Source organism: Protopterus annectens, chromosome 1.part1 (assembly GCF_019279795.1).
Source record: "Protopterus annectens isolate FY-2018-M chromosome 1.part1, PAN1.0, whole genome shotgun sequence".
NCBI lineage: Eukaryota > Metazoa > Chordata > Ceratodontiformes > Protopteridae > Protopterus > Protopterus annectens.
Window position 1 is genome coordinate 542,840,171 of NC_056726.1, and position 19,922 is coordinate 542,860,092.

The 19,922-nt window shown below is 43.5% G+C and overlaps 2 protein-coding genes across 2 annotated transcripts in view; both read right to left on the reverse strand.

Moving 5' to 3' along the window:
- FTSJ3 (FtsJ RNA 2'-O-methyltransferase 3) overlaps nucleotides 1–19,922 on the reverse strand; it is a 1,310,428-nt gene that overhangs the window by 1,100,689 nt on the left and 189,817 nt on the right. The window lies entirely within an intron of this gene.
- CTNND1 (catenin delta 1) overlaps nucleotides 1–19,922 on the reverse strand; it is a gene marked incomplete in the record, with an annotated part of 1,335,518 nt that overhangs the window by 75,746 nt on the left and 1,239,850 nt on the right. The window contains 1 exon segment of the mRNA XM_044076626.1: nucleotides 8,554–8,636. Coding sequence (XP_043932561.1) covers nucleotides 8,554–8,636 — 83 coding nt within the window.

Consider the following 19,922-nt stretch of genomic DNA (forward strand, 5'->3'; position numbering starts at 1 on the left):
GACTGTGTACCCTAGGCATGTTAGAAGTCTTTTTACAAACACCAGATGAAGTAGAATGTCCTTGTTCTCTGCATGAATGAGACAGTCGTCCAAGTAAGGATATATTTGTATTCCTCTTTGTCTACAGAATGCAATTACTGGTGCAAGGCACTTTGCAAAGACCCTGGGCGCAGTAGATAAGCCAAATGGCAGTGCAGAGAATTGGTAATGCATTGACCCAGCCTTGAATCATGGGCATCTTCTGCATGATTGTCTGATTGGAACATGCAAGTATGCCTCCTTTAGGTCTAAAAAGTCACAAGCCAAGCACTTGCCCAGCATGGGCAGAAGCTGTTGCAAAGTCAACATTTTGAATTTCGGAATATCCAGGAAAGTGTTCAGAATACATAGGTTCAGTATCGGCCTCCAGGCCTTGTCCTTTCTGGGTACCAAGAACAGTCGAGTAAAATCATTGTCTCTGCTCTTGCTCTGGTACTTGTTGAATGGCCCCCATGTCCATGAGGGATGAGACTTGTTTTTGTGTCTCTGCCCATTGATATTTTGGCAGATCTGGCCTGCCGTTTGCCTTTGGAAGAGTATGGAAATGGAACTTGTAGCCTTGTGACACTGTTTAGAACCCACTTGTCCTGGGTTATGATGTGCCAATTTTGAGCAAAAAGTGCTCATTTTCCCCCTAAGGGTGCTGCCAGAAGATAAGTGCTTGGTGCTGGCAGGGGGAAGTCATTGGGACTGTTTTCTGTACGTTTGCGCTCTATCTTCTCCAGCTTTGGAGGTAGAAGCCCCCCATTGCTTGGGCCTATAAGAACCTTGCGCCTGGGATCTGCCCCTAGGGTGTCTGGATCTGCCCCTTTGACATCTGTCTGACACAGGAAAGGACCAATTTTTTTGTAGGACAGTGTTTACTAAACCTAGGTGGCTGTACCTGTAAAAAATCTTTGACAGTTTGCACAGATTTAGCTTTGTCCTCCATTTTCTTTAACACCTCTTCTGCCTTAACACCAAACAAAGTATCATGCTGTAAAGGTGCATCTAGTAATTTTACTTTAACATGATCAGGCAGATTTTGTTCCTTTAACCAAGCATGCCTCCTAATTACAGAACCCGTAACTGCGGTCCTGCAGGATGCCTCCAAAGAATCAAAACCACATTGCAAAGTAGGTTTTCCAACTTGTTCTACTGCATACAATAAATCCTGCATTTCCTTGTTTTCTTAAGCAATCCCATGACATGTTGCTGATACTTACGCATATTAAGTTGACAGTTTAAGGCCCTTATAGCCAAAGTTGCAGATGTGTAAACCTTTTTTCCCCATCTATCCAGTGACCTTGAATCTGTCAGAGGGGGGTTGAGTTTTTTGCAGTGGACGCCTCAACTCCCTTTGGACCCTGTGAAATAGTTTTTGAGTCAGCAGCAGGCTTTCTAAAAAGAAATTTGAGAAAGTCATGAACCCTGTAATATCTGTCGGGCTTAACAGGAGCTGGGGGTAAGGAGTCAGGGGTCAGACTAGACTCTGAAAATACATCTACAATGTCTAACACAGGTGGCATGGCTAGAGGTCTGTGCTGAGGTAGTAAAAGAAAATCCCTGAGCCTCTTTTTAGATTCTGAAAAATCTTGGCTCTTACAGCGGAAATGCTCTCTCAGGGTATGCAAGGTTTCCCCCAAAGGAATAGTCCTCAGGAGGCGATGCTGAAGGTATAGAGTCTTCAGCATCAGAATCCTCATGATGGGGGGGGGGGGGGGGGATATTCCTGATCAGAAGAAATAGAAACCTGATCTGAAGATTCATAGTCAGTGTCTTGCCTAGGCCTCTTATCAGGAGGGGGATGGGAACCCCTGATCAAGGTAATCAAGTCTTCAGCCATTTTGAGAATCTGTTTTTTGGGCATAGAGGCCTGTCCACGTGGCTCTTGAGTTTGTTTACTTGCTTTAGAAGGTGCTTTAGTCTTTGCCTTTGAAGCTGAAGTCGTTTTAATGTAAAGATGTTTAGGTCCGAATACACCTTCAGAAGCCAGTACCTGCTTAGCGGCTCCGGACCCATCTGAGGGATTAGCGCCAGAGGCTCCAATACCTTGAGTATCCAGCTGCATGGCTGACTCCACGTGGGAGTCGGTAGCGGCCTGTGACTCTAAAGTTGCGGGCGTCATGGGTTGCAAAAGCGGCTCACTGAGAACCGGAAAATGACTTAGGAGAAGCTTTGTCGTCGGTTTTGGGCCTTGGTTGTTTTTCTTTATCCTTTTCTTTGCGTTTTTTTGTGAACTCCGGTAGTCGGATGGCTATCCGACATTTCAGGGCAATTAAACTGGCGTCCAAAAAAGTTTAAAGCAAAATCATACCGACCCTTAATAGTGGGTTGGTTAAATCTAGCACAAAACGGACAACCAGTAATGTCGTGATCAGGGCCTAGGCAAGGAATACAGCAAGAATGAAAATCCTTATGAGGTATTTGCTTTCCACAAGAAATACAATTAACTTTTTCTGACATCAGTCTGGAGCAAGAAAAAAAGTTTCCCCAACGGGGTACTTAGCTTTACTGAAGACTTCGGATCTGAAACTCAAACACGAAAATCTCAGGAGTCGGCCGACCGGCACTTGCGAACTGCTTCTGTTTCGGGCACCGCGCGGTAAGAAAGACTGAAGAAAATGGCGTCGGCTGCTTCTTTTATACAAGTTTGGAACCAAGGTAGAAAAAACACAGCTTTATTTCGACAATAAAATCCAAAGATTCGTCTGCACAAGAAATAGATCCAATATTACATCAAGTGCTTTCACCCAGGACCTCCCAAGGCTTTGTCAAGATATGTATCTAGATATTCCAAGCTGTGACTTCTTAACTTTTATCAGATTCGAGTAAGTTTTGGACTTTTTCCTGGTGGTCTGCTTCTTTTATACCCCTGACGACTTGACTTCAGGGAATAGGTGACAGCAGCCAACACAGAACCTAAGACTTTGGAATTCAGGCCGGCTGAGGGCAACCTGCCAGCAGGATTACCCAAATGTAATGACTGCAACAGTGAAACATGAAGAACATCCAGTCATACATAAAAAAATGAACCAACCCGATGGCTGCCCAATAACCTCCCTTGGCTGACCTTTGCCCAGGGGATGAATGGGCAGATAGGTTGGAAGGGGGTAAGACTGCCAGGTATGCATTGAGAGCAAATAAAAAAAATGGAGACATCTTTGGGAGTGACCTGGACGAATTTGTTTTTTTTTAAACTGTCCGTCAAATCAGGCCCCTTCTGGTCAACTGATCCATTTGTTCCCACTCCAAGGTGAGAGCCTACTGGGAGGTATCATTTAGCCAGCCCTAGGGGTGGATCAAGTTCTTAAGGCCATCTCTTCATGTACATTCCCAGCTAAGCAAAGGTATCTGGTAATTGGACTGCGCTGCTCATCCCTCACTTCTGCAAGCAAAGTTGCCCACTCCACTTCCCTGAAACATGGCAAGTGGTTTTCCTTGGCTATATCATGGAAACTGCACTTCCCAACATGCTCCCCAAGGAATCCTAACCCTTCATTCCTCCTCATGAGAGAACAGTGGGCTGCACCCTTCATTCCTCTTCCTCTCTGGCTCCTTCAGTCACCTGGGTCACAGTCGCGACTCCATACTGCTGCATCATGAAGCCGGACAAACTGAGCCTTCATCTTTAGTGTTGAAGCACACTGGGTAGCAGGAAATGGTCAAAATATAAAATCTCTTAAGATGTGAATAAGAGGAGGGCTACAGAGTAAAGTACCCTCTACCTTTTCCAAAAGGGTGACCTAAATATGAAGTAAAGGCACTCCTTAAAATGGAAAACAAGTAAAGGCACTCCTTAAAATGGAGTACATAGATATCTGTGCAGTGACTGAGACCTGGCTCAAGGCTCCAGAGAGTACCCCTGCACTACCAGGCTATAACTTGTACCACACTTTTCGGCCATGTAACCTGGACCGGAACACCAAAGGCGGAGGTGTGTCCATATTCATTAAGGATATCCACACCTCCAGGCTAGTTGCTCAGCATAATGCAGCCAAGGTTATCCAAGTGCAACTAACTCTGGGCAAAATTGCAATCCAAATTGTAGCTTGCTACAGATCACCCACCATGCCCTAGGATTCCCACTCCTTTTCCTGATGTACTGGAAAATATTAGGGTTCAACCAAACACCCTAATAATGGGCGAATTCAACTACCCCACCATTAACTGGGAAAACTACTCATGTACCAACTCCTTCGCTCACCGCTTTCTGGAATTCAAACTCCAATGCCCTGGATCAACTTATCCACACCCCCACTAGGGACAACAATATCCTAGATCTAGTCATTACCAACATGAGTGACCGGTGTTCCACACCTGAAGTCACCGCCTCATTGGTCTGATCCAACCATAAGCTAATTACCCTAGATATCCACATCCTGCCCCCACCCCCCATGGTAAAAAATTTCTCCAAAGCCAACTTCAAGCTTCTTAAGACAGAAGTGGTGAACTTCATGACACCCATGCAGATGGACAATACAGTTACGACTATTGAATCCTACACAATTGCACTTTATAAGCACTTACATGAGTGCATGGAGCATGCTATCCCAAACGGAACCAAGACACTATCCTCCAAAAAAGGAAGCCAATCTGGTGGCCCCCTGCCATAAACAAACTGTACAAGAGAAGGAAGAAACTGTTGCAAAAGAGTAAAATCCCACAAGTGGAAGAGCTCCCTGGTCAGCCTCAGTAAGAAGCTGCGATCCCTAATAAAATCTTCCAAAGCTAGTTATGAAAACAAAAATCGCCACTGATTCTAAAGACAACCACAAAGCATTCTATAGCTATGTCAAGAATCTCAATGGCAACACTCAGATCTGCTCCGAGTTACAGCACAATGGCACTAAATATACAGACCCAAACGATATTGCCAACATCCTGGCAGATAGGTTCAGTGCTAACTTTACCCCCCTCTCTCCCCCTAAAGAGCCCATCTCTATACCAGAAGAATGCAAAGTTCCTGTAATCACGGCTGCACAGGTAGAAACCGCAGGCTACAAAGCTAAGAACACAGCATCCATGGGACCAGACAACATCCCAGGCTGTATTCTACACGAACTACAGAACGAACTGGCACCCCACCTAAGTACCATGTTCAATCATAGCCTCACCTCAGGCTTTGTGCTTGCTGAATGGCACACAGCAACGGTTATCCCACTCCACAAGGGGGAGCCACCACGGACCCCGGGAACTACCGCCCCATTAACCTGACAAGCCTGGTCTGCAAGGTCATGGAACGTATCATCATGGAACGTATAAACAAAGACATTGGTAATTTCCAAACTCTGGACCCCACCCAGTTCGGGTTTGTAAAAGGCAGATCATATTTCCTAAACCTGATAAACTCACTAAACTAGGTATAAATCCCTTTGTCACAAGATGGGGTGCCAACTCGCTCACTGACAGAACCCACACTGTGAAAGTAGCAGACTCCAAATCCGACTTCAGACTAGTGACAAGTGGAGTACCACAGGGTTCAGTCCTGGGGTCTCTCCTGTTTGGTGGTATCTACTTCTCTGAAATACAGGCTAACACAGAAGGTCTTTGGCTAATGAAGTCCGCAGATGAGTGCAAACTACGAGCCATAATCAAAACTCCTAACGATGTGGACATCCTACAAAAGGGCCTCACTGAGACAGATGTCTGGTGTCAAAGCCATGGCCTCAAGCTCAATGCCAAAAAGTGCATTGTCATCCCCTTTGGTAAAAACTCTGTACCCATGAACTACAACATAGGCGGTAGTATACTTAACACCAAAAGTGTGATGAGACCTTGTGACAGGTGGACAGCAGTCTCTCCTTTGATAATCACATCGCCACAGTAGTCAGGAAATCCTTTTGTGGCACCTCATCACAAAAGGTTTCTCATCCAGAAAAAAAGAGAGGTGATCGTTCCCCTCTACTCATCACTCATTAGACCCATTATAGAGTAAAACGCCCCTTTTGTTATGTACCTCACAAGACCATCTTACAGCAACTGGAAAGGCCACAGAAATACCTCACAAAGAGGATTACTGGCCTGAAACAGATGCCCTACGCAGACAGTCTCAAAAAACTCCAGCTTTACTCCGTCGCATTTCGCCTACTCAGAGGTGATCTCTGCCTAACATACAAAGTTATGTCAAACCCAGAGCTGTTGGACATGCTCCACTTAAAGACATCCCAATCCCTCAGAGCTACACGCTTTAGGGACCTAAACCTTGTCACCACAATAAACAGAACATGCCACAGGGATAGATTCCTGGCCCAGAGACTTCCCATACTCTGGAATAAACTACCTATCTATATCAAACAAAGCTCCTTATTAGCACTCAAGAAAAATCTTGATGATTGGACGGGAAATAGGAAATTCACCCCTGGGATCACCTCTGTGGCTCTGCTAGACAGTCGCACAGGAAAATAATTTTCTTGGGTGGCAAAAGCCAGGGTACCTTTTTGGCTGGGTTTGTATAGGCCCCAGGGCCGATAGCCTAGTTCCTACCTATGAACCTATAAGAACATAGGGGGAATGGCTTTCACACCAAGTCTACTCAGTCTTCTTTCAGAAACTGCTTACAGTTGAAAATCACAGCAGCAGAAATCCCAAGCACAAGTACCCTAGATGCCGCTGGGATGGATATCAAATCTATACTCTAGTTAACAGGGGTCACAGTGGGGGAACAAAAAGGATTCTTATAGGAGAAAGAAAAAAAAATGCCTGGAAGAGCAGAGCTAAGTCCCTAGCATGAAGAGTTTGATGCTTAGGAATATGAACATCTACTATGGGATACCTAGGGACCTGCAGCCAACCTCTGGTCAAGTGACTAAATCTTCAGAGGACTTGCCAGAGCCTGACACTGGCAACCTATTCTCCACTACCAAATGGGCAGCTGAACTGACGTTGACAAAAGGTCCTAGACTGGTACACATGAACTGGGGCTTCATGGAGCATTGTACCAGCAGGCCTCTTTGCAACTGGCAGGGTTAATGCTACCCCTTGCACTGTGCCAGTTTCCTTCATGCCTGCAATTTTCCTGTGTCTGTTAATCTTTTTAATCTTATGGGCTTTTTATGAGAGCTACAAGCGACCATTAGGGTGGATGGCTTTTAAGCCCCAGAGGTGGAAATCCCAGCCAATGCAAACAAGCACCCGTTCCAAAAATATTTAGAATTCCTGAACAATGCTCATGGCGTAGCACATCATTCATCTTCCCCACAACAGATACACTGAAAACTGTTATCCTTTAGGAGATCTTTATCTCCCACACATCTGTTGATGCTTTTTCCCCCCCAGAGGGGTTAACATGGGACTATAAAAAAATCCTCAAATTACACCACAGAACTTAATGATCAGGAAAAAAGGCAAAGCCAACAAAGCCAGATAGAGTTACTGCAAAATAAGTACAAGTGTGATAGAGAACGACACACTGACACGAATCAAACATAAAACCAAATACTGTCATCACCAGCAAAAAATGAACTGAAGATAGTGTGGGTTAATATTCTCCTGCATTGCTGGATTTTGACTGATTTCCTACACAGGGAGAAATTGGGAAAAGCAAGAATGAAAGTATTGCTTTCGAATTATGGTTGTAAAGGATGTCTAGTCTACCTGCTATACCAGAAATTCCATATTATGGAATTAGACTGCAGATATGGCGTACATTGTGTGCACGTGTGGGTGGGATCCACTACGGACATCTCAAAGACACCACCAGCAAAAAGTCCCTGAATGTGCATCATCTGATCATCAGGGGTAGTGGGTAGGGATTTATTTATTTATTTTTTTGCAGTCTGTACCCTCCCCTGTATCCCAGGGAGGAAACTCAGCCTCCTGCACTTCCCTTGCTTTTAACTCCCTAATCACATCAAGAAAAACAGAAAACACCTGATACGGGTGAAACAGGACTCGCATAACTAATCTCACAGGAGAGGCAAAATTTATCAAGCATTCTGGGAGCTGGCACTTCTGAACATTTAGCTTCGGTGCCATCTTTCCAGATCTACATTCAAACACATGTAGTTCTCCCAAGTGTGTGCATATACATACAAACTGGTAGCAGCCGATGGTCAGCTGCTGAAAAGGGGAAAATCTCTCCTTGTTGTAAAAGCAGTTACAGCAAATGCATCTAAAAAGTGATCACTGACAGCAATCAGTGGGGACTATGGGGAAAGCAATTAGAATGAGTAAGGTCTGGGTCAATTATTTTTCTTTGCAGAAAAATTCTCACATTTTCCAGTACCACTTCTACAAGAACAGATATTTCACAAGGAATGTGAACCACAATGAAAACTCCCAGCCACTGCAGTTGTACTGTAAGAAAAAACACCTTCAAAAGAAAACCGAGAAGTACATAACCTTGCTCTGTGCAAAACAATGCTAAGGCTTAACCATATTCAATACTATGAGATACTCAAACTTATTCTATACAAAGCAATGGTAAAGATTAACCATATTCAATACTATGGAGATGCACTAATCTATACATTATGTAATTAAGCCCCTAAAGCATTAAGAGCTACTGCAAAATCTGGAAGGTTTCTATTTTACCTGTAGTGGTTCTCGCTCTGAAAGGTCTCCACTTCGATCCAGTGTCCTGTTCGACTCTCTTTGGTCAAGTGTTGAGTAAGGATCTAAGAAATAAAACATTATAGTGCAATTCTGCAGTTAGCACAGTTACTCTACCTGCCAACACATATAATTTTACTTCAGCCACTACTATGTTGTATTTATGTAAATGTTTTAAGCAGACAAGACCTAAACACAATCAACAAAAGATGCAAAATAAGTCAAGCATAAGTACTGTAACCACAAAAAAATGCAAATAAACTCTACTGATCTTGCCTTCACTGAAGAGTAGTGGGTAGCCAGAGTTTGACTAGCATCTCTGGCACTTAAAAGCATGACTTGGGGGGGGGGGGGGTGCATGTTCATCCTGCAGGAAGGGACAGCTTGTGCCTCTACTCTGACAGAAGGGCTGCAGCTGAAAAGTGAAGACCTGTTATGATGCAGACACCTGGTGTCTGAAGACGTAGATATGGCTGCCAACCTGAAGGTAGACCATGTCAGTGCATGTGGGGAAGAATGTATGTGCAGACTATGGGACATAAGGCAACCCGCTACAGTAACAGTTGCGTTTGCACCACAACCAAGAGCAAGACTAGGCCATAAAAATGAACAAGCTCTTGTTGCCAGGATGCCTGCGAAAACTCAAAGCATCCTCATAGCTGTCAGGATGATGGCCTCCATGGTTTACTATCAAAATTTCAAAGGCCGTTACATGAACTGTGATAACCAAAAGAAAGTTTTCTAAGTTATCGTAACAGCGATTCGAAAAATGTCAAACCCACAACAGCAAATGCTAGGGTGCATTCACTGCTGAGAGACTAACATCATGACTGGAGATTGGGAAATGTACCCTTTTCTTCACTGTAGTGAGATCTCGGAGTTGTAATATATAATTAGCAGGGAGTGTGGGGGGTGAAAGGGGGCTTGCCTCCCTGGAAAACATGTGTAAAAAGTCACCAGATGTCAAGGAAGTTGTGAAAATGTCGACAATGTTAAATGCAACTTGTCGATATTTTGCATGTGTTGTAATGCTGACAGTTCGATGTAATTTTATGACCCCCCCCCGTCCAGAGTAATTACTTAAGGAAACGTTTGACATTTTGATAGTAAACCAGCCTCCATACCTTTCAACTGCCCACATTTTTGCAGTAAGTCCAAGTTTTTGTCTCAAAATTTGTCTGTACCTCAAATTTTTTTATTTTCTAGAAAATCACTGGGATGATCTAACTGAACTACTTTCTTTGTTCATGTAACAACCCAGTCTAGTTCCACAATATGTCAGGTTCTCCTAATAAATTAAATACACACAACTAGCCATGATCTTGTACCATTTGGTTAGTAGTTTTATAAAGGTGAGGGAAAACACCTAATTTTTCACCTATTATCTCTCTACCACAAAAAACGTTCCCCCACTCTGAGAGGAAATAAAAAAAATTACTCTCTTATACAGCAAACTGTAGAAATATATATTAGCTCTTCCTGAACGATGTACCTATATAATTAGGATGATTTTTTTTTGTATATCAAACTGTAGAAATGAGTATTAGATCTTTTTCCTGAATGATGTACCTATGATTATAATTTTTTTCCCTGTAATGTTCTACAGATCACTTAACTATGTAACCTTCTATTGTAATTATCACTGTATAATTTAACCTAAGCATCCTATAAATCTTTGTGGAGCTTTCCTCCTCAGGCCTCTGTTGAAAAAGGGTGACCATCCAGTCAGACTTTCCCAGTAAACAAATTTAAAATAAAATATTAAATAATCCAAGGAACAAAATTAGTAAAAAAATGTTGTACATTTAAGTTTCAGACTTTGTATCCTTCAGAAAATTAACTTTAATACATAACTTGTTATTGTAGCAACTTTCTAAGGTTACAAGAGCAATACATGTGTCCCTATTTTTGGGCATTTGTGTACCTTATTATGGCAGGCTTTGTCCAAATTTCTTGGGCTAAGACGTATGATGGCTTCCCTTTGGGCAATGCATGTCTGCTCAGTGAGTGGCTTGGTCACCAGGCATAGGGACAAAACACAAAAATAATGTACAGACTGTAAAACCACTAAGTAGGCGGCATAGCGGATAGCATGGTCACCTCACAGCAAGAGGTTCCCGGTTCAATTTCCAGCTGGGGTGCCTTCTGTGGGGAATGTACATGTCCTCCCTGTGTTTGCGTGCATTTCCTGCAGGTGATCCGGTTTCTCTGTCTGTGCACATCTAGAGTGTGAAGAATCCTTCCCCCTTGTTTTGGAGATTAGGAAAGAAAGTGGGCAGATGAATGGATTGGTTGAGAGCCACAATGGACACCACTTTGGGCATGGATGGTTTAGTACTGTAGGATACCCTATCTGCATGGAAGATGAAGGGTTCCACATCAATGAGTGTTTGCAGCTCAGAGACTCTTCTGGCTCAAGTGATGGCCAGAAGGAAAGCTGTCTTCCAGGAGAGAAATTTTAGCGCTGCAGAAAAAAGCTGGTTCAAAAGGGGGCAAGGTGAGCTTTTCCAAGATAAAGTTATGGTCCCAAGCTGGCACTTGTGCCCTTCTGGCGGGCCTCAAGTTGCTAGCCTCTCTGAGGAACTGTTTGATCACAAAGGGTGTGAGAAAAAGGGGCTGCTCAGTGGGGAAAATGAGCAAAATAGCAGAGGCATGAATTTTTAGAGAGAACAAGAGACCACTGTGTAGTAGGTCAGCTAAGTAATCCAGAATGCGAGGGGTGGAGGGCTGTGCCGTATTGGCTCCCTTAGCCTGGATCCAGGTGCAGAACCTTTTCCATTTATCTGCATACGACTTTCTGGTGCTAGGACGTCGGCCTCACAGATAACATCCAGAACCTGTTTACTTAGAATGGCAGACTGGTTGGGGGTTATGGAATAAGCCAAGCTGCCAAATTGAGTGCCTGCAGTTTGGGATGCATGAATTCCCCTTCCCTCTGGGTCAGGTGGTTTGGAATCTGAAGAAGATACCATGGAGGCACAGGGGACAGGCTGTGCAGCAAGGGGTACCAGTGTTGTCAGGGCCAGTCTGGGGCTATAAGAATGGCCCTTGGTTTTTCCTCCCTTACTTTGAGCAATACCCTGGGGATGAGAGGTAGGGGAGGAAAGGCATAGACCCAGATTGACCCAGGGGAAGGACAGGGATCCACTTTCCAAGACATACAGTGATGCTCCCTGGTGCAGAATTTTCTGATCTGATGGTTGGCGTGGGAGACAAAGAAGTCTACCTTTGGTGCTCCCCATTTCTGAGTTACTAGGGTGAAGGTACTCCTGTTGAGTTGTCACTCGTGTGGGTCCAGAAGGTTTCTGCTTAACTGGTCTGCCAGAGAGTTGAGAGAGCCTGGTAGGAATTGTGCTAACAAGTGTAGTTGCATGGAACAGGCTGTGAGCAAAAGGGTCATGGCCAGCCTGCATAGAGGGTAGGAGCGAGTCCCTCCCTGCATGTTGATGTACCACATCACAGTGGTGTTGTCTGTTTTGATCAGTAGAACCCCTGGAGAGAGAAGGGGTCTGAAAGCTATTAAGGCATGCTGCACAGCCATCATCTCTTTGACTGATGTGCAGAGGGATTTCCTGAGGGCTCCATTGGCCCTGTATGCACCTGCCATCCAGGTGTGCACCCAAAGCGCAGTCTGATGCATCTGTGGTGAGGGTCTTGGCGGGGGTGGAGAGAGGGGCAGTCCCTTGTTGTGGGAGCTTGCTGTTGCCCACCAAAGAAATTCCTTTCCAAGGCAAGTAATTATAGGTAGAATAGTTTCCAGGTCTTGTGTGTGTTGACACCAAAGGTTTTTTAGGTACCGTTGAAGTTTCCTCATGTGCAGTCTGGCACATGGAATGAGTAGTATGCAAGATGCAATGAACCCCAGAGCTTTCAGGATCTTCTTTGCAGACAGCTGGGGCCTGGTGGCTAGTTGACGGAAGTAGGCTGTCAGGAAAATTTGTTTTTCTGGTGTAAGGAATGGCATTCTAGGATGCTGTGTCCATACTTGCTCCCAGGAAGATTATCCTGTGTGTGAGCACCTGTTTGGATTTCTTTTCATTGATTGTGTATCCTAGGGAGGTTAGTAGTGTCTTCACAAAGGCCAGGTGCTCGAGCAGCTTTTCCTGGTTGTCTGCCTGAATAAGGCAGTTGTCCAGGTATGGGTATATCTGAATACTTCTTTGTCTGCAAAAGACAATGGCCGGAACCACACATTTTGCAAAAACTCGGAGCAGTAGATAAGCCAAAGGGAAGAGCAGAGAACTGGAAGTGTTGAGATCCTGCCCTGAAGCGGAGATATTTCCTGCATGATTCCCTGACAGGAATGTGAAGGTAGACCTCTTTTAGATCTAGGGTGGCTAGCTAGGTGTCCTTGGAGAGCATGGGTAGCAGCTGCTGGAGGGTGCGCATTTTGAATTTTTGGATCACCAGGAAGGTGTTTAGAATAGATAGAGGATGGGGCGCCAAAGTCTGGAGTAGAAGCCTTGGCCTATCTGTTCTGCAGGAACGTGCTCTACTGCTCTCAGACAGAAGAGAAAGGATTTGCTTTTGAGCCTCTGCCCACTGATTTGGTGGTAGATCCGAGAACCCTTTTGGGGTTGGAAGGGTATGGAAGGAAAATTTGTATCCCTGAGATACAATATTCAGAACCTATTGACCCTTGTGGTTATGGTGGCCCATGTGCTTGAGTGAAATGAAAGTTTTCCTCCTAGGGGTAAATGAAGGTGGGCAGAGGAGGGGGGAGGTGAGTCATTGTAAGTTCTTACCATAAGGGATGGCTTAGAACTCCCTGGTTTTGAAGTGGAGGTAGTCCACTGCTTAGATCTCTGCATTCCCTGTGGCTGCTGTCTGGGGGGGTCAGTTTCCACAGGGCCTAGGCTGGGCTGGCTTACTCGGAGCAGGAAAGAACCAGTGCTTGGAGGGACAATGCCTGCTGATCCTCGGGGGCTGGACTTGTAAGAAATCCTCAACTGTTTGCATAGATTTTGCTTTTTCTTCCATCTTTTTTAAGACCTCTTGTGCCTTAGTGCCAAACAAGTTATCTTCGTGCAAGTGGGCATCCAACAACTTAGATTAGACATGGTCTGGCAGGGGTTGTTCCTTAAGCCATGCATGTCTTCTAATGACGGATCCAGTGACTGCTGCCCTGCAATAAGCTTCTAGGGCGTCAAAACCACAGTGCAAAGTGCGTTTAATAACTTGGCTTGCAGAATGCATTACGTCTTGTAAATCTTTCTGCCCAAGCAGGAAGGGAAGACATTTTTTGTTTAAGGAGTTCCAGGGTATGTTGGTGAAATTCCAGCACATGGAACTGACAATTTAGTGCCCTGATAGTAACAGTAGCAGAGGTGTATAATTTTTTACCCCATCTGTCTAATGCTCGGGAATTCCTGTCCGAGTGTGGGATTCTTGGCAGAGGTTGCTTTAATCCCTTTTGGTCCTTGAGAAATGACCTCAGGGTCAGCTGTAGGACTTTTTAAAAGATATTTGTGTGCGTCAGGGACTCTGTAGTACCGGTCTGGTTTTCTAGGAGCAGGAGGTAGGATGTCAGGAGTCAAGCTGGATTCAAGGAAATCATCATCCACAACATCCAGGACTGGGGGGATGGCCAAGGGTCTGTGTTGTGGAAGATCTAAGAATTCTCTGAGTCTCTTTTTAGACTGAGGATAGTCCCAACTTTCCCACTGGAAATGCTTCCTTAAAGTATGCAGGGTTTCGCCAAAGGAAAAATCTTCTGGGGGAGAGGCTGAAGAATGGAGTCCTCTGCATCAGAATCCTCATAAGTGGAAAGGGGTTGCTTGTCCTCAGTCAGATGCATCAGTTTCATCTGACTCTTGCTCAGACAAAACTACAGGGGACAGATCTCTCTTCCTTTTTGAAGGTAAATCCAAATGCTAAGCGTTCAAAAAACCAACAGAACTAAATGCTACAGAACGCTGCTCCTCAGTGTCTTGAGATGCCGACCTAGTCAAGCAATTAAACTGTACCAAGCGGTGAAATAAAATAACATGAAATTTATTAAATTTAAAAGTTAAGCGCTTTCACTCGCTGAAACGCGAGCTTCTTCAGAACTCCACTGATTTGTAACTGTGTCATTTAAATAACTTTTTTGGTGCCAAAAGCGCTACAATTGAGTATAAATTTTTTAAAGCTGTATACACAGAATATCATTACAATGTCATGATAGTAAATAACGAACGCAAAATACATTCACTATTAATACCAACAATACGTAACATCAAAACTTGATAACAGTAAAAAAATAAAGATAAAAATCAATCCAATGTTTCCATACTGCTTATCGAACAAATGCTTAAAATTTTTTTAGAATACTTGATCTAAAATAATTTATAGAAATTAAATTTGGCGGCACAGTGGCGCAGCGGTTAACGTCGTCACCTCACAGCAAGAGGTTCTCCGGTTCGATTCTCGGCTAGGGTGCCTTCTGTGTGGAGTTTGCATGTTCTCCCTGTGTTCGCGTGGGTTTCCTCCGGGTACTCCGGTTTCCTCCCACATTCCAAAGACATGCAATTGGAGCATTTCTCCCTGGGCCTCAGCTGAAAACAGGCTCTGTGGAACCTAGTCGGACTTTCCCGGTCAACAAATGATAAATAAATAAAATAAATAAATAAAATTAATAATGCTGGCTTAATAGTGATGAAATCATTCAATCCTGGTGCAGTCAAAGCATCTGTATGTAACTGCCACCATATTTCTTTATAGGACAATAGTCCTTTGAAATTTCCCCCTCTAGACTCCAATAAAATACTTTCAAGAATAGCGAATTTAAATGTGTGGGTGTGTCCATGTTTTTTAACGTGTTTGTATAAGGCATTTTTCTCATCTCGTCTTAATGCTATATAAATGGGCATATATATGTTTGCTCAGCTTTCTTTCCATTTTACTTATGTAAAATCCGGAACAGGCTGTGCACTTAGCCAAATATACAACCCATCTGGTGTTACAATTTCCACTAACGAATCTTATATGTGTCTTATGTATATTATCCAAAGTGACACTACATTCATCTAAAATGGCATGGCATTGTTTACAGTTCCCACACTTGGTGATCTTCCTATATATCAAATGTTTACGAATGTCTCCTCCTTCCAGATAACTTTTTATATTCCGACCCATTTTATTAAGAAACGCAGGTTGAGATCCCAATATTTTGACAATTTCTTGATCTGTCATTATAATTTTCCAATTATTAATTATAATCCTCTTAATTTTACTAATATGTGGGCCGTATTCCAAGACGCAAGCTCTTCCATAATCAGTAATAGGAAGTGTAGTATCTTGTGCCTGTTTTACACAGTTATGGCTACTCGTATGTATTTTGTAACCCAACAGGGGTATATATTTTTTACCCCATTCTCCTGTAATAGTTTTGCATATACGGTTCATCATATTTAAAAAATACAATAAGGGCCCAACAGTGGATAGTTCTGGCATTGAACAAAGCACAGAAGTGACAACGGGGGACGTCGTGGTCTGGGCCTAAACAAGTGATGCAGTAAGAGTGGAAGTCTCTGTGGTACTTGCTTTCCACAGGTGAGACAATTGTTAACTTTTTCTGACATCGGTTAGTGCAAGAGAAAAGGATCCCCCAACAGGGTACTTAGCTTTAGAAGACCTCAACTTCAATTCAGAGAAACTCGGGTAGTGGCCGACTGGCACTTGTGCAAACTGCTTCTGCTTCAGGCTCCACAGCAAGAAAGACTGATGTAATGGCGTTGGCTGCATTACTTTATACTACTGATGACATGACGTCAGTCCTCAAGCGACAGCAGCTGACGCAGAAATACTAAGCCTCTGGTATTCGGGCCAGCCGAGGGCTACCCTGGGCAGGGATAACCCAAAATGTGATGACTGAAAAGTACAGTTGTGTACACCTACCATAAATGTAGATGTTAGTGTGTCTTCACTGTTGCAGTCATGACTGTAGGGTTCTCCCCTGGCGGCAGGGCAGCCCTCGGTCGGCCAGAATCCCAATGTCTGGGTCCGGCATCGGCTGTTCAACCATGCTCCCTGACGTTAGAGCGCCAGGAGTACAAAGCTGATAGCAGACGCCTTCTCCAGTTTTTCTTGCCCCAGATGTCAGGAGTCCCAAAATGAAAAAGGTCCCATAACCTTTGCAAATACACCTCAGAAGTATGGTGAAAAAAAGAAAATACACAAAAGTAAAATTAAGAGGGGACAGGAGGGTGGGAAACCCAGACTGCAACAGTGAAGACACTCAAATATCTACATTTATGGTAGGTGTACAAAACTGTACTATGTTCGTGTTTCACTGTTGCAGTCATGACTGTAGGGTAGAATCCCAAAGCTGAAAGAAAGGGAGGTAGTCAAAGAAGAAGGGGTGGCTAAAAGGCCCTACAAGACTGCAGAGGCAAAGCCTGTCCTAGACTTAGAGTAGAGAGGTAGACTGTAGTGCTTATAAAAAGTATGCACTGAACTCCAAGTTGCAGCTTCCAAAATGTCTTTGGTAGGAACTCCCCTGAGGAAGGCCACAGAAGTGGCAGCAGCTCTGGTGGAATGAGTCCGTATACTCCCTGGGATTTGCTTTCCATGGTGTGAATAATCCATGAGCAATCCATTTAGAAATGGTCTGTTTTGAAATGGCTATACCTTGGGAACTTGAAGCATAAGAAACAAACAATTGTTCTGATTTTCTGATGTCCTTGGTTCTGTTCAGGTAAAAACGTAGTAGTTTGTGTACATCCAAGGAATGTAAGATCCTTTCCCCTTTATTTTGAGGAGTGGGGAAAAAGGTTGGCAAGTGGATAGTTTGATTTAAAGCCACTTTGGAAACCACCTTAGGCATGAAGGTAGGATTAGTCCTCAAAGATACCCTGTCTTGATGAAAAATAATATAAGGTTCCACAGCCATAACAGCTTGTAACTCTGAAACTCTCCTAGCAGAGGTTAGGGCTAACAGGATAGCTGTCTTCCAAGATAAAAACTTGATGTCAGAAGAGGTAGCAGGCTCAAAAGGAGGCAAGGCTAGTTTTTCCAAAACATAGTTGAGATCCCAAGCAGGAATGGGAGGAGATCTAGGAGGTCTTAAGTTGATGAAACAAAACTTCGGACTCACCACCACCACGACCAATCTAAAAAACTTTAAAGAATTTTATTTAAAACGGTAAGCGCTTTCGCGTATTTTAAATACGCTTCCTCAGACCATGAACAACAAGATAAAACTGTGAGGTTATATAATCACATTCATCATCTTAAGAATAATAAAACAACCAATTAGCCAATTAGCAAATCAAAAAGCATCAGATTTTCTTCAAACAGCAGCATAGTATATAGCAAGTTCCAGCCCATATGTACTTAAACAGATACACATCATTTACTATCACCTAAATGAAATGCATTAAACTATCTGAACAATCATTATATAATGTATATGGTATAAAATAATAAACAATACTAAGCAATTTATGTATATAAATGTAAACAGATATGAATAGATGAATATTTAAACATATATGGATAAATATATAAATATAAAGTATACACATGAATCTGTTTAAATGAATAAATAAATAAATATAATTATTTTAAGTCTTAAGTTCTTAGCTCCTCTGAGAAACTGTCTCATGAGCTGGTGGGAAAAGATGGGGGGGTCAGTATTATAATGAGCAGAAATAGCAGAGGCATGTATCTTAATGGAAGAGAGAGAGAGACCCTTATTGTAAGAGATCTGTCAGGTAAAGTAAAATTAATGAAATGTTAGGAAGAAGAGGATCAGAATCCTGAGCCTGCATCCAGGAACAAAATCTTTTCCTTTTTCCTGCATAAGATTTTCTAGTGCTAGGACGTCTGGCTTCCAAAATGACATCCATAACCTGCTTGGGTAAGAAAGAAGAAATCAAAGGCCCTGGATTAACCAGGCCACCAGGCTGAGAGTTCTAACATGAGAGTGTAGAACCCGACCCTGATGTTAGGACAGAAGGTTCGGAGACTGAGGTAAAACCCAAGGGGGCTCCAGGCATAGGTTTATTTTTTTTTTTTTTAAGAGTTGGATACCAAAACTGCCGAGGCCAATTTGGAGCCAGCAAGATTATCATCTTTGGCTTGTCCTGTTTTATCTTCAATAAAACCCGTGGAAGAAGAGGAAGAGGCGGAAAGGCATATCCCGAGAGGTTCCTCCAACTGAATGACAGGGCATCCACTTTCCAAGCTTCTCTGTGGAAAGTCCTGGTGCAAAAATTATGTAGTTGATGATTGAGATGGGATGCAGAGAGGTCTATGTGAGGACATCCCCAGACTGCTGTTATCCTGAACATTTTGGTGTGCAGCATCCACTCGTGTGGATCCGAAAGGTTTCTGCTCAAACTGTCTGCCAGGAAAGTTTTGTTTCCCTGGTAGAAACTGAGCTTGAAGATCCAGATTGCAAGCTAGAGCTGTGTTCCATAGATCCATGGCTGGTCTGCAAAGGGGGTAGGAATGAGATCCCCCTTGCTTGTTTATGTACCACATAACTGTGTTGTTGTCCGTCCGTATTAGTAGTCGTCCTGGTTGTAAGAGATTCCTGAAGGCCAATAGAGCTTTCTGAATGGCTAACATTTCCTTTAAGTTGATATGCAGGTGCTTCTGATCCTTCGTCCAAAGGCCCTGCAAACAATTGCCCTGAAAATGGGCTCCCCAAGCATAATCCGAGGCGTCCGTGGTTAGAATCTGAGTGGCAGGAGGCAGACGGAAGGGTTTCCCTTTGTTTAGAGCACATGCCCTGGACCACCAAAGAAATTCCTTTTGAAGGCAAGGAAGGACAGAGATCAGTATGTCTAAACTGTGGCAATGCTGAGACCATACACTTTTTAGGTACCACTGTATTTTCCTCATGTGTAGTCTTGCATATGGTACGAGAAGGATGCAGGAGGCCATGTAACCCAAAGCCTGCAGGAATTTCCTTGCAGATAGTTGAGTTAAAGTTGCCAAGGTTCTGAAAGTTGAAGCCAGCTGCAATTGTTTTTCGGATGTCAGAAAAGCCATCTGGGTTGTGGTGTTTAGAAGTGCACCCAGAAAAGTTATCTGTTGTGATGGTGTCAAATTTGACTTTTTTATGTTTACAGAGAATCCCAGGAACTTGGAGGTTCTGTACAAATTCTAGATGCTGGAGTAAGACATCCTTGCTGTCTACCTGAATTAGACAATCATCCAGATAAGAGTAAATTTGAATTCCTCTGAGTCTGCAGTAAGCTACTACTGGAGCCAGGCATTTGTTGAAGACCCTGGGCGCAGTAGACAATCCAAAGGGCAGCGCAGAGAATTGAAAGTGCCTCGATCCGGCCTTGAACCGGAGGTATTTTCTGCGATCCTGCCTGATGGGAATGTGTAAAATATGCCTCCTTTAAATCCAAAGT